The sequence below is a fragment of the Myxine glutinosa genome, chromosome 11 (assembly GCF_964187855.1).
Source record: "Myxine glutinosa chromosome 11, kmMyxGlut1.1, whole genome shotgun sequence".
NCBI classification, from domain to species: domain Eukaryota; kingdom Metazoa; phylum Chordata; class Myxini; order Myxiniformes; family Myxinidae; genus Myxine; species Myxine glutinosa.
The window spans coordinates 108,635,558-108,650,328 of NC_136271.1; the positions used below are offsets into that span (position 1 = coordinate 108,635,558).

At 45.4% G+C, this 14,771-nt stretch overlaps 1 protein-coding gene across 5 annotated transcripts in view; it reads left to right on the forward strand.

The window, feature by feature from the left end:
* Positions 1-7,078: 7,078 nt before the first annotated feature.
* LOC137437008 (sorting nexin-5) overlaps positions 7,079-14,771 on the forward strand; it is a 128,808-nt gene continuing 121,115 nt past the window's right edge. For 3 of the 5 annotated variants that reach the window (XM_068131301.2, XM_068131298.2, XM_078786992.1), the window contains exons 1-2: positions 7,079-7,376; positions 12,980-13,102. In XM_068131301.2, the coding sequence (XP_067987402.2) occupies positions 7,293-7,376; positions 12,980-13,102 (207 nt within the window). In that variant the 5' untranslated portion in view covers positions 7,079-7,292. The remainder of the gene's footprint in view (positions 7,377-12,979; positions 13,103-14,771) is intronic. The other 2 variants (XM_078786991.1, XM_068131299.2) reach the window with 2 other exon arrangements.

Consider the following 14,771-nt stretch of genomic DNA (forward strand, 5'->3'; position numbering starts at 1 on the left):
GAGATGAAAAGGCAGTTTGGATGAAATGACGAAATAAAAGCGGGCGCACATTTCATTACATTTCGGTTTATTGGAATATTTAAACAACGGACAAGGCAGTTCGAAGACTTAAATTTGTCAAGTTTACAATAATAAAAGTATTTCATAAAACTTACAAATGTATATAAAAATAATAATCATATAAAATTACATTAATCAAAATATCAAAATAACTAAAAGGAATGAACAAACATACATAATCAAACAACAACAAAAAATATAACAAATTCTACCAACAAAATAACCTAAAATAGCAGAAAACTCAAGAAGATCAACAAACATATTATGCATGTTATTACCCTGCGCTCGCGAAGCGAAATGGGGTTAAGCATTCACGTGCGTACGTGTGCCGTACGTGTCTGCATTTTAAAAATCCATTTTCTCGGCAACCGTTGGTCCGATTGACGTGAAAGTTTCACCATAGGAGGGCCTCCTCCTGTGGAATATTTTAATGATTATTATGACGTCATATGTCACGTGGTACAGGCGCCATCTTGGAAAAACTTCGCACCTCTATATCTCTGAAACCACTCCATGGAAAAAATTGAGACCTGGCTCATTGTCAAATACAGATATGTTTATGATGATGCCATCGGTGCCTTCGTTATGACGTCATAATTCGACAAGTACAAAACTTCATCCAATCATTATGATTTTTTTTTCAGCAACTGTTGGTCTGATGGACACGAAATTTTCACCATAGGAACGCCTCATGTACAATATTTTAATGATAATCATGACGTCATAGGTCATGTGGTACAGGCGCCATCTTGGAAAAACCGAAAAATGTTGCACCTCTATATATCCAAAACCGCTGCATGGAAAAAATTGAAACGTGGCTCATTGTAAAGAACTCCATATGGGGAATAGATGTTGTTAACGATGACGTCATTGGTGCCATAATTATGACGTCATAATTCGACAGGTACAACGCTTAGTCTGATCAGTTTGAAATGTATTGAGCGTGATCTATGCAACAATTATATAAGAGAATATAAATTGATGATGTCATCGCTCACGTGGTCTGGCAGCCATATTGGATCAAAGGAAAAAAATGGACAAAAACAGAAGAGTTCACTCACACCAAGTTGATGAGGACAGTGATGAGTGTATTGCAGATGAGGGCAGTGATGAGTGTATTGCAGATGAGGGCAGTGATGAGTGTAGGGCAGATGAGGGCAGTGATGAGTGTATTGCAGATGAGGGCAGTGATGAGTAGGGCAGATGAGGGTAGTGATGAGTGTATTGCAGATGAGGGCAGTGATGAGTAGGGCAGATGAGGGTAGTGATGAGTGTATTGCAGATGAGGGCAGTGATGAGTGTAGGGCAGATGAGGGCAGTGATGAGTGTAGGGCAGATGAGGGTAGTGATGAGTGTATTGTAGATGAGGGTAGTGATGAGTATATTGCAGATGAGGGCAGTGATGAGTGTAGGGCAGATGAGGGTAGTGATGAGTGTATTGCAGATGAGGGCAGTGATGAGTGTAGGGCAGATGAGGGTAGTGATGAGTGTATTGCAGATGAGGGCAGTGATGAGTGTAGGGCAGATGAGGGCAGTGATGAGTGTAGGGCAGATGAGGGCAGTGATGAGTAGGGCAGATGAGGGTAATGATGAGTGTATTGCAGATGAGGGCAGTGATGAGTAGGGCAGATGAGGGTAGTGATGAGTGTATGGCAGATGAGGGTAGTGATGAGTGTATTGCAGATGAGGGCAGTGATGAGTAGGGCAGATGAGGGTAGTGATGAGTGTATTGCAGATGAGGGCAGTGATGAGTGTAGGGCAGATGAGGGTAGTGATGAGTGTATTGCAGATGAGGGCAGTGATGAGTAGGGCAGATGAGGGTAGTGATGAGTGTAGGGCAGATGAGGGTAGTGATGAGTGTATTGCAGATGAGGGCAGTGATGAGTGTAGGGCAGATGAGGGCAGTGATGAGTGTAGGGCAGATGAGGGTAGTGATGAGTGTATTGCAGATGAGGGCAGTGATGAGTAGGGCAGATGAGGGTAGTGATGAGTGTATTGCAGATGAGGGCAGTGATGAGTAGGGCAGATGAGGGTAGTGATGAGTGTATTGCAGATGAGGGCAGTGATGAGTGTAGGGCAGATGAGGGCAGTGATGAGTGTATTGTAGATGAGGGCAGTGATGAGTGTATTGTAGATGAGGGTAGTGATGAGTATATTGCAGATGAGGGCAGTGATGAGTGTAGGGCAGATGAGGGTAGTGATGAGTGTATTGCAGATGAGGGCAGTGATGAGTGTAGGGCAGATGAGGGTAGTGATGAGTGTATTGCAGATGAGGGCAGTGATGAGTGTAGGGCAGATGAGGGCAGTGATGAGTGTAGGGCAGATGAGGGCAGTGATGAGTAGGGCAGATGAGGGTAATGATGAGTGTATTGCAGATGAGGGCAGTGATGAGTAGGGCAGATGAGGGTAGTGATGAGTGTATGGCAGATGAGGGTAGTGATGAGTGTATTGCAGATGAGGGCAGTGATGAGTAGGGCAGATGAGGGTAGTGATGAGTGTATTGCAGATGAGGGCAGTGATGAGTGTAGGGCAGATGAGGGTAGTGATGAGTGTATTGCAGATGAGGGCAGTGATGAGTAGGGCAGATGAGGGTAGTGATGAGTGTAGGGCAGATGAGGGTAGTGATGAGTGTATTGCAGATGAGGGCAGTGATGAGTGTAGGGCAGATGAGGGCAGTGATGAGTGTAGGGCAGCTGAGGGTAGTGATGAGTGTATTGCAGATGAGGGCAGTGATGAGTAGGGCAGATGAGGGTAGTGATGAGTGTATTGCAGATGAGGGCAGTGATGAGTAGGGCAGATGAGGGTAGTGATGAGTGTATTGCAGATGAGGGCAGTGATGAGTGTAGGGCAGATGAGGGCAGTGATGAGTGTATTGTAGATGAGGGTAGTGATGAGTATATTGCAGATGAGGGCAGTGATGAGTGTAGGGCAGATGAGGGTAGTGATGAGTGTATTGCAGATGAGGGCAGTGATGAGTGTAGGGCAGATGAGGGTAGTGATGAGTGTATTGCAGATGAGGGCAGTGATGAGTGTAGGGCAGATGAGGGCAGTGATGAGTGTAGGGCAGATGAGGGCAGTGATGAGTGTATTGCAGATGAGGACAGTGATGAGTGTATTGCAGATGAGGGTAGTGATGAGTGTATTGCAGATGAGGGCAGTGATGAGTGTATTGCAGATGAGGGCAGTGATGAGTGTATTGCAAATGAGGGTAGTGATGACTATGAGTGTAGAGCAGATGAGGGTAGTGATGAGTGTATTGCAAATGAGGGCAGTGATGAGTGTATTGCAAATGAGGGTAGTGATGAGTGTAGGGCAGATGAGGGTAGTGATGAGTGTAGGGCAGATGAGGGTAGTGATGAGTGTATTGTAGATGAGGGTAGTGATGAGTATATTGCAGATGAGGGCAGTGATGAGTGTATTGCAGATGAGGGTAGTGATGAGTGTATTGCAAATGAGGGTAGTGATGAGTGTAGGGCAGATGAGGGTAGTGATGAGTGTAGGGCAGATGAGGGTAGTGATGAGTGTAGGGCAGATGAGGGTAGTGATGAGTGTAGGGCAGATGAGGGTAGTGATGAGTGTAGGGCAGATGAGGGTAGTGATGAGTGTAGGGCAGATGAGGGTAGGGCAGATGAGGGTAGTGATGAGTGTAGGGCAGATGAGGGTAGTGATGAGTGTATTGCAAATGAGGGTAGTGATGAGTGTAGGGTAGATGAGGGTAGTGATGAGTGTAGGGCAGATGAGGGTAGTGATGAGTGTATTATAGATGAGGGTAGTGATGAGTGTAGTGCAGATGAGGGTAGTGATGAGTGTATTGCAGATGAGGGTAGTGATGAGTGTAGGGCAGATGAGGGTAGTGATGAGTGTATTGTAGATGAGGGTAGTGATGAGTATATTGCAGATGAGGGCAGTGATGAGTGTATTGCAGATGAGGGTAGTGATGAGTGTAGGGCAGATGAGGGCAGTGATGAGTGTAGTGGCGTGTGTAGGGCAGATGAGGGTAGTGATGAGTGTAGGGCAGATGAGGGTAGTGATAAGTGTATTGCAAATGAGGGTAGTGATGAGTGTAGGGCAGATGAGGGTAGTGATGAGTGTAGGGCAGATGAGGGTAGTGATGAGTGTATTGCAAATGAGGGTAGTGATGAGTGTAGGGCAGATGAGGGTAGTGATGAGTGTAGGGCAGATGAGGGTAGTGATGAGTGTAGGGCAGATGAGGGTAGTGATGAGTGTAGAGCAGATGAGGGTCGTGATGAGTGTATAGCAAATGAGGGTAGTGATGAGTGTAGGGCAGATGAGGGCAGTGATGAGTGTAGTGACGTGTATCGGGCAGATGAGGGTAGTGATGAGTGTAGAGCAGATGAGGGTAGTGATGAATGTAGAGCAGATGAGGGTAGTGATGAGTGTATTGCAAATGAGGGTAGTGATGAGTGTAGCGCAGATGAGGGTCGTGATGAGTGTATTGCAAATGAGGGTAGTGATGAGTGTAGGGCAGATGAGGGCAGTGATGAGTGTAGTGACGTGTGTAGGGCAGATGAGGGTAGTGATGAGTGTAGGGCAGATGAGGGTAGTGATGAATGTAGAGCAGATGAGGGTAGTGATGAGTGTATTGCAAATGAGGGTAGTGATGAGTGTAGGGCAGATGAGGGCAGTGATGAGTGTAGTGACGTGTGTAGGGCAGATGAGGGTAGTGATAAGTGTATTGCAAATGAGGGTAGTGATGAGTGTAGGGCAGATGAGGGTAGTGATGAGTGTAGAGCAGATGAGGGTAGTGATGAGTGTATTGCAAATGAGGGTAGTGATGAGTGTAGGACAGATGAGTGTAGGGCAGATGAGGGTAGTGATGAGTGTAGTGCAGATGAGGGTAGTGATGAGTGTATTGCAAATGAGGGTAGTGATGAGTGTAGAGCAGATGAGGGTAGTGATGAGTGTATTGTAGATGAGGGTAGTGATGAGTATATTGCAGATGTCGGTAGTGATGAGCGTCGGGCAGACCAAGTGATCTTGCGGAGCATCGAGTGGAGTAGAAGGGCTGTATGAGGTTTTTAGAGCAATTAGTTGGTAAATAAGGGACGAGTAGGGATTCCAAGTTTAGGGAGTACCCCCGCCCCCAATTCCCCATTCCCCCAATTCCCCCCCCCCCCCCCCATCTCCCCCCAGGAAGCCCCGATGATCCAAAATCGAAAAATCGAAGCCCGAGTGATTGTGCGGGTTACTATCTTGTATTCATGTGTCAAGTTTCAGAACAATCAGCCGGGAGATGAGGGAGGAGTAGCAGAAATAGCAAAAAGTCAATGGATGGACAGACAGATTGACGACCACATGGACAGACATGACACATTGAAACCAAATTTGACCAAATGACACATTATACGAGTTCAACTCTTTGTGAATCGAGATGAGATGACCTAATAATGGAGCAAGTGTATGGCAAGCTGTGTGGCCAGCCATGAACCCACGTGACGATATGTAGCTTAATCATGTACTGTTTGACATCAGTTGCACCATGACTACGTCTATCAATTACGTACTATTGAACGTACTAACCTTTTAAACTTTGAGACTGCTTCGACGTTTGAAGACCCTTTAAGACCATTTCGACATATTAGACGCCATTAAACATTTACATCCTTTAGACCGCTTAAAGCTCTATATATTTTTGAAGCCTTGAGACCTGAAAGAACCTTAAGACCATCTAGAAACCCAAGACCCTTTACAACCCTCAGTCGCTTAAGACCCTCAAAACCCTGCAGACTCTATAGACCCAGTTAGACCCGATAGACCCAGTTAGAACCCTAAGACCACTTTGACCCGATAGACCCTGAAGAACCGTAAGACCCTGTCCACGCTATGGATCCCGTTAGAACCCTAAGACCCTGTGGAGTTTAAACCCTTTAGAACCCTTAGTCCGCTAATACATCTAAGACCCTTTAGACCCCGTTATACCCTTTCAACCCCCTTAGACACGATAGACACCCTTAGATCCTTTCGAACCCTAAAACTCTCGAAAACCCCATAGACCATTAAGACCCCATTAGAGCCTGTACAACCATAAGATCCGAAACACCATTAAGACCCCATTTAGACCTGTCGACCCCGTTAGACCCTTTGGATATCTCAGACCTGTAAGACCACGCAGACCCTTTAGTTTAGACCTTTACATCCCTTAAGTTAATTGACCCCCTTTAGAACCCCTACACCCTTTAGACATGTTTAGACTGCTTGGGCCCTTTCCCATTTAGACCCTTTAGTTAGACCCTTTAGACCTTTTCAAACACTCAACATCACTATTGAAGCATTTGGAACCCTAAGACATTTACATATTTTAGAGTTTATAAACCCTTTAATGTTTGTGTGGTGTGTGTCTAAAAGGTTCTCCATGGTCTAATCCAAAGGGTTTTGGACTCCTTCGACCCTTTACTTTAGAGTTTAGACCCTAACTTCTGTTGGAATGTACCCTTTGGACCCTTTAGTAGCCCATCGAGATTCTAGAACCTTCCACAGTACGGGCACACCACACATCGAGATTCTAGAACCTTCCACAGTACGGACACACCACACATCGAGATTCCACAGTACAGGCACATCACACATCGAGATTCCACAGTACGGGCACATCACACATCGAGATTCCACAGTACGGTCAGACCACACATCGAGATTCCACAGTACAGGCACATCACACATCGAGATTCCACAGTACGGGCACATCACACATCGAGATTCCACAGTACGAGCACACCACACATTGAGATTCCACAGTACGGGCACACGACACATCGAGATTCCACAGTACGAGCACACCACACATCGAGATTCTAGAACCTTCCACAGTACGAGCACACCACACATCGAGATTCCACAGTACGGGCACACCACATATATATATATATATATATATATATATATATATATATATATATGCCTACGGTACTCTATAGTTTTATTACAGAACACAGATTTTACTTTTTCCAGGAAGTAATGCGCAAACTCGACCCACCCAGAGGGGATGGGAAGGTACTCCACTCGTATTAATAATAAAATTAATACAGGTGTGAGATACGGCACAGGCGGAATCGGCCAAATGGCTTCCTCCTCAATCGCGTTACGTGCAGTATTTCCTCGCAGCACAACATATAGATTCCAGTAGATCTGAGCGAGGCTCACGTGAACTCGCTGATTGAGAAATAAAAACCGCAGAAGCGGCGTTTTCTTGGCAGTGCGGAATCGCTGTCTCGATGGAAGAGGATGCTGGAGCTGGAGCTGGAGCTGGAGCTGGAGCTGGAGCTGTGGCTGTGCGAAGCGAGCCGGCGGTCCTGCCCGTGAGTGACCGGCTCGTGCCCATGGGAACGTGCGGGCGTGTTCGTGCGGGACGTTTTCCGCTGCTCCGTGAATATGTGCACCACAGTGGGGATCAAGGGCGCGCTGAACTAATGTCTGATTGAATGTGAGAGTTTTATAAGGCTGTTTAAAAAAAAAAAAATACAATAACATCTCTGTGCAGTAAATTATTGAAAACAAGATTGGGAAGTTTGAGTTTCATTGGGAAGTGCATTCAAGGCGTGAACATTCTGAATGGTCAACGGTGCTGCTTTACCTGGGTTATTCCGGTGTATTAAGGTGTTCAGGGAAGTGTGAGAAATATACCGGTCCAGATGGAGTCGCGCGATCGTGCACACCGCGGTCCTCAGCAGGTTGGGGGCTGCAAGCTTAATTGCGACCCCATCACGGGAAGGATCCTGCATGTATGGAGGTGGGGTCCAGTCACCTGAAGGGTCCTACCTGTGCCAGGGTGAGACCAATAACTGGAATGGTCCCACTTGTGTTGGTGTAGATCCCCATCACCTGAAGGGTCCTACTTGTGTTGGGGTGGATTCTCATCACCTGAAGGGTTCTACTTGTGTTGGGGTGGATTCTCATCACCTGAAGGGTTCTACTTGTGTCTGGGTGGATTCTCATAACCTGAAGGGTTCTACTTGTGTGGGTGGATTCTCATCAACTGAAGGGTTGTACCCCGGTTTAGAATAGGTACACCGTATCCCCTGCGTGTACGCAGGGATACGGTGTACCTATTTTATGACATTTATGACGAAACGTCTGATCCCCGACGTGGAGATCGGTTTCTGAGGTTTGGGACATGGAATGTAAGGACAATGACGGGGAGATCAGAAGTGGTGGAAGTATTGGTCACAAGAAGAGTGGACGTATGTTGTGTGCAGGAGACGAGATGGAAGGGAAGAGGTGTGAGAATGGTGAAGGGTAGGCAGGGACAGAAATATAAGTTTGTGTGGCATGGGTGCCCGGAGGGCGTGAATGGTGTTGGTGTCCTGTTTTCTGAGGAGTTTGTAGACAGTGTGGTGAGTGTGACGAGAGTGAGTGATAGGTTGATGATGGTGAAAATGATGATTGGAAAGCTCTTGGTGAACGTCATCTCGGGATATGCTCCGCAGGTCGGTCGGAGCAATGAAGAGGAGGACAAGTTCTGGTGTGCGATAGAGAAGCTGATGGAAAACGTGAAAGATGAGGAAGTTGTTGTGGTAGGAGGAGACCTAAATGGACATGTGGGAAGGAGTATAGATTGTTTTGAGAGAGTTCATGGGGGTTACAGATATGGTGTGAGGAATGAAGAAGGTGAAAGGATTTTGGAATTTGCTGATGGAGCTGGTTTGTTCATTTGTAATACTCAGTTCCAGAAAGAGGATAATAAGCTTGTTACATTTACGTCAGGTGGGTCGACGACAACCGTTGACTACCTGCACCTCCGGGACACAAAGGTGATCCCGGGGGAGGAGGCTGTTTCACAGCACCACTTGGTTGTCTGCGACATGAGGGTGAAAGGTGCGAGAAGAGCTCGGTAGGTGAGGTACGAACCGAGAATGAAGGTGTGGAGGGTGAAAGAGGTAACAGTAAGGGAGGCATTAAAAGAGAGGCTGAGTATGGTAGAGGATGATCTGGTTGAGCTTGAAAGCGGTTGGATGTCAATGAAAGATAGCTAGTCTGTTGGGAGCCGTTGGTGAGGTATGTGGATAGACAAAAGGACCACCGAGGCACTCGGAAACATGGTGGTGGGATGATGAAGTTGGAAAGAGGATTGACGAGAAGAGGAAGAAGTTCAAGGAGTGGCAGAAGGCGAAGGGCATGGGGGGCAGAAAAAGCAGAGCATGAAAGTTATAAGGCTGCAAAGAAGGCTGCAAAGAAGGAGGTAGCGCAGGAGGCATGTAGGAAAATGTTCGGAGAACGCTTGGATTCCGAAGAGGGTCAGAGAGCGGTATTCAGGATTGCAAAGCAGATAGCAAAAGACAGGTGTGATGTGATGGGGGTGAGTTGCTTGAAGGATGAAGTGGGACCAATCGTTGTGGACGCAGATGGAATGAAAGGAAGATTGAAGAGATATATGGAAATGCTGTTGAATGCAGAGAATGAATGGGATGGCAACATAGAGAGTAACCCAGTTTTCGGACCGGCAGAGAAGACACAGAATGAAGTTGAGGAAGCGATAAAAGCAATGAGTGGAGAAGTGGGAGGGCCAACGGGAGTTGTGGGAGATATCTTGAAGGCAGCAGGAAGTTGGGGTGTGAAGATAATGATAGAGATCTGTAATCTGGTGGTGAAAGAAGGCTGCCTTCCAGTGGATTGGGAACTGAGTACCCTCGTCCCTCTGTGCCAGGGGACAGGTGACCCTCTGGACTGTGGCGGGTATCGAGCGATAAAGTTATTGGAGCATGGAATGAAGGTAAAGGAAACGGTGTTGGAGAGGAGGATAAGGAAGAAAGTGAAGATCGACGAAATGCAGTTTGGATTTATGCCAGGAAGACGAACGACTGACGTGCTTTTTATTTTAAGGCAGTTGCAGGAGAAGTACATGGAGAAGAGGAAGAAGTTGTTTCTTGGGTTTGTTGATCTGGATGAAGCATTCGATAGGGTTCCACGTGAAGTAGTGACATGAGCATTGAGGAAGTTAGGAGTGGAGGAATGGTTGATCAGTCGTCATAGCAATGTAGGAGAGAGCGCGCACAGCTGTAAGGACGAAGTACGGGAACAGTGGTGAGATTGAGGTGAAGGTGGGAGTGCATCAGGGGTCGGTACTAAGTCCACTACTATTTGTAGCTGTGATGGAGGTGCTGGCTCGGAACGTAAAGGAGGGTTTGCCGTGGGAGTTGTGCAGATGATCTGGTGTTTATTGCAGAAAGTATGGATGGACTGAAGGAGAAGATGAACAAGCGGAAGGAATGTATTGAGACAAAAGGTATGAAGGTGAATATTGGAAAAATGAAGGTGATGGCAAGTGGTAAAGCATGTGGTGAGGTGGAAAGAACTGGGAAGTGGCCGTGTGCTGTGTGCAGGAAGGGTGTCGGAGTGAATTCCATTCAATGTACAATGTGCGCAGAGTGGGTTCATCAAAAATGTAGTGGTCTGAGAGTGTCATTAACCAGTGTGGCAGTTACATTCAAGTGCAAGGTGTGCACAGAGGGAGCTGCAGATGGAGGAAATGTTGAGTTTGATCTTGGAGAAGCTGGAAGGTGTGAAAATATTTTGCTACCTAGGAGACCTGTTGAATGGAGAAGGTGGATCAGACTCGGCGACAGTTGCTGGAGTGTAATGTGCATGGAAGAAGTTTCGGGAACTCAGTGGCCTGCTGACTGCATGTGTGAGAAGTATGTATGATGTCTCGGCAGTATGCTGCATGTGTGAGAAGTGTTATGATTTATGTGAGCGAGACATGGGTAATGAACGTAGAGCAGAAACGAAGGCTGGAAATGTGAATGGTTCGGTGGATGTGTGGAGTATCGTTGAGAGAGAGAGAGGAAGACAAATGATGAATTGCGAAAGATGATGGGAATAGAGCCTGTGATGGATGCTGTGAAGAGAAACAGGTTGAGATGGTTTGGTCATGTGTTGAAGGATGAAAGTGACTGGTTGAGAAGAATGATGGAAATGAATGTAGAAGGAAGTGGAGGACGGGGAAGACCGAGAAAGACTTGGCTAAAGGTGGTGGAAGGAGAAATGCGGGCATGGGGGTTAACAAGGGGAGATGCAGAAAATAGGGCAAAATGGAGAAGATTGTCATGGGGCCTGCAAGGCTAACCCCTGGTGCTCTAGCAGGGAAAATGGCCTTAACATGCCTGTTGTTGTTTGTTGAAGGGTCCTACTTTTGTCGGGTGAGACCAGTCACAAGAAAGGTTCAAAATCTTGTTTTCGACCCATAATACCGGAAGGGTCCTTGTTTTAGGGGGGGTGGTGTCCCATCACTAGGAGGTTGTATGCATGTGCGCTCGTTCTCGGGCCCATCACTGAGAAGGTCCAGAGACCTCGGCCTACATCTTTTGTGGGGCTGCCTCTCATCACCAGAAGAGACCTGGAAGCACTCGCATATGTTAAATTTTTTATTATCATATATGACAATAATAATGAGTTTCATAACTTTCTTTACAAGGAACTTCGTCACAGTATGAGGCTATTAGGCCCATTAAAAGCCTGTGCTATCATTACCAACCGATGGTTTTCTCCTTGCTGTATCCTTTTAGATGCTGAGCGTAAAGGAAGGTGTGACTTGGCTGTTGTTTGAACCGCCCACCTCTCGGACTTATAGTGAACGCTCAAACCATTATTGGGCTGAGGCTGGTGGACATTCGGGGATGTGTTGTGCAAACCACAAAACAAAAGTGTATCAAGCAAACCAAAAAGGCAATTGCAATGCACTTTAGAGTGGGACCGCAAGGTAACGCATTGGCCCGATTTGCCTGCTGGACTCCAAACACATGCTCCGGTAGTCAGCTTTGAGATTCTAACAATACCCGGAAGGAGTGCGTGCCAGAGCTGCTCCTGTATGCGTAAATCATGAAACATGGGACTAATAATTCCCTAGTATGACAACCGGGGGAGAGGTGGAGCAACCAACTGACCTGGCTCGACTCCTTTTAACAAACTTCAAGGCCTTGCGATTTGGAGAATGTTAAACTTTGTGGATGAGGTACATGGATTGCATTACGAAGATCAGTGTACTGCCAGGAGACTCCACACTACATTGGCACAGCAGGTCTTGCCTCTTCCCCATTCCCTCTGACCTCTCAAAATTCAGCCTACACTGGAAATAATTTTCCATTTTGATGTGACCGCATTTTAATCTATTCCACAGTACGGTCAAAAATTTGCGAGATCCCCTGGGTACCCAAATCGCAATCGCAAAATTTGGTGGAGGTTGGCCAAAGCCATTTTGGATTTTGAGGAACAGACATACAGACATTGCCTTATTACCCTGCGCACATATCACAAAGGTTAACTACCTGGTGGAGATAATAGATAAGAGAATAACTTGGATTTGCTCATAGAAGGGTGAAATTTGAAAATGAAGTGTGTGCACATTAGCGGTATACATCTCCTTGTACACTAATGAGATGACGTTGGGTCACATTTTAGGAGATTCATAGAACCCTCGACGATGTTATACTTACGATATGACATGTCATGCCCTCTCATGCTATATATTAATATATCACATGGTTCTTAGAAGTATTCTGAAGACTATTTGTGTTCTAAAGTCTTGAAGTATATAATTCTATTTAAATAAAGGTATAGTCTTCGTGCACCGTCCGTCTGTCCGTCGTCTATTTCAACTTTTCTGGCCAAACCGCTGGGCCAATCCGGCTGGAATTTGGCAGCAATGTTCCGCTCCTAACTGGTAATGGGGATTGGAAAGCTTGTTCCGGTCACTTGACTGGAAGTGTCAAAATGGAGGATATGGTAAATTTCTTTAAAAAGTCTTCTCCAGACCCAACAGTCAGAATGCTACCAAATTTGGGTTACAACATTAGGCCAGGGCCCAGATAAGCTACAGCTTTCTTTCTTTTAAATCCCATTAAATGCTTGTCTTAATGTTTGGGCAAAATGTTTGAATAAGAGGTGAATGTACTTGTTCCCACTGCAGGATGTGGAGAGCAGTGGGGAAGACCAAGGTGGCATTGATGATGCAGATGAACCCACCGTGGAGGTTCATGTCAGCACTGCATCGGTTGAGGGAGATTCAATATTCGTCGTGAGTTCCAGCAGAGTAAGATTTGCAAAACACCAATATGTTCTTTCACACAGAAAATAAATAAATAAATACAATCTGTTTTTTCTTACCGTTTATCATATTTTTCAGCATACAGATCAAAGCTTATTTTTTCCCAGGTGTCTGGCCCTTGAACTTGTACTTAGAATCGACTTATCTATGATTGAAGACATTTGAATGACATAAACGAATTTTATTCTTTTGCAAAGTTTGATATTTTCCAAAAATATTTTTGTGTAATTGGTAATTTGAAACACTACAGAAATCGTTACCTGCAATGTTTGACGATTGGGTGAGCAATTAACCATTAATCCGCTTGCTGACACATGCAAAATGAGAACGGCACTTGGTAGAGAGCATACCTCCGCCAGACTCACCAGTTTGTGTTGTATTCCACTGGTGGGCCGGATCTGCATTCTCACCTGAATCGGAATCTAATCACTTGTTTTTTGTCGCCTAACCAGCTCTTTCACCAAATTTTGTCCAAATCCGTCCATAACTTTTTGAGATATCGGTTTTAGCCCTATTCCTTCATGTGAAGAATCATTTAAAAGACTCTCTGATCCGGATTCGGATTTTCACCAAATTTGAATCAATTCTTCCTTGTCACACACCCAACCTATCCATTAAGTTTCGTCTGAATCCATCCACAACCTTTTGAGATATCTTGCTATATATCGTTTTGCCCAATCTCTCAGTGATGAAGAATCGCTCAAAAATTATCGGATCCAGATCCGTAACTGGATCTCCACCCAAATCTAATCATTTCATCCGAGTCACATTCCCAACCTGTCCCCCAAATTTTGTCCAAATCTGTCCAACATTTTGAGACATGCTCGCAGACACGGAGACAGCCGCGGACAAAGAGGCAGGCAGACATAAACAAATAGAGACGAGAAAGAGCAATCAGAGATTGCAGACCCTTACCAGGACGTGTTTTCAGTGGTTTTTAAGGCTTTTGTGTTGAAACAAATGTTTTGTTTTGTGACAGATGACGTCATCATAATTTTTTTTTTCTCCACCAATTTATCCCTAGATAATGCTCAAGAAATTTCATCTTGATTGGATGAAGTTTTGTACTTGTCAAATTATGATGTCATAATGGAGGCACCTATGACACCGTCATTGACATGTTATTCCACATGGAGAATTCTTTACAATGAGCCATGTCAATTTTTTCTATGCAGTGCTTTCGGAGACGTAGAGGTGCAAATTTTTTCTTTTTTTTTCCAAGATAGCGGCTGAACTACATGACCTGGGACACCATAATTACTAGTACCCGACTGCAAAGCCGCAATGAGCCGGCCAAAGCCAAAGCCTCTTGCCACTATTTTACCCATCACTATGGCAAAAGTAGGTTAGGTAGTTGGTAGTAGGTAGGTATAGTAGGTACCGTACCTAGTTCAAAATGACACCATTTGCATTCTGGATGAGATTTAGATTTATAAAATTTCCTTGATTAATTCGGTGAATTCCGTCTCAACTTCGGATATTTCCGGCCGTGAAAAGCTATACCCTACGGCCGCGAGATTTCTAAAAAATAATTGTTCGTCAATTTTAGAATATTTGATGCCGTTTTCAGCCTCCGAAACGCGGTCATAAGCTTTTTTGAAATATTTTTTCAAATGCTCGAATCTCATTGGTTCTGGTGTTTGGTGACTATTTT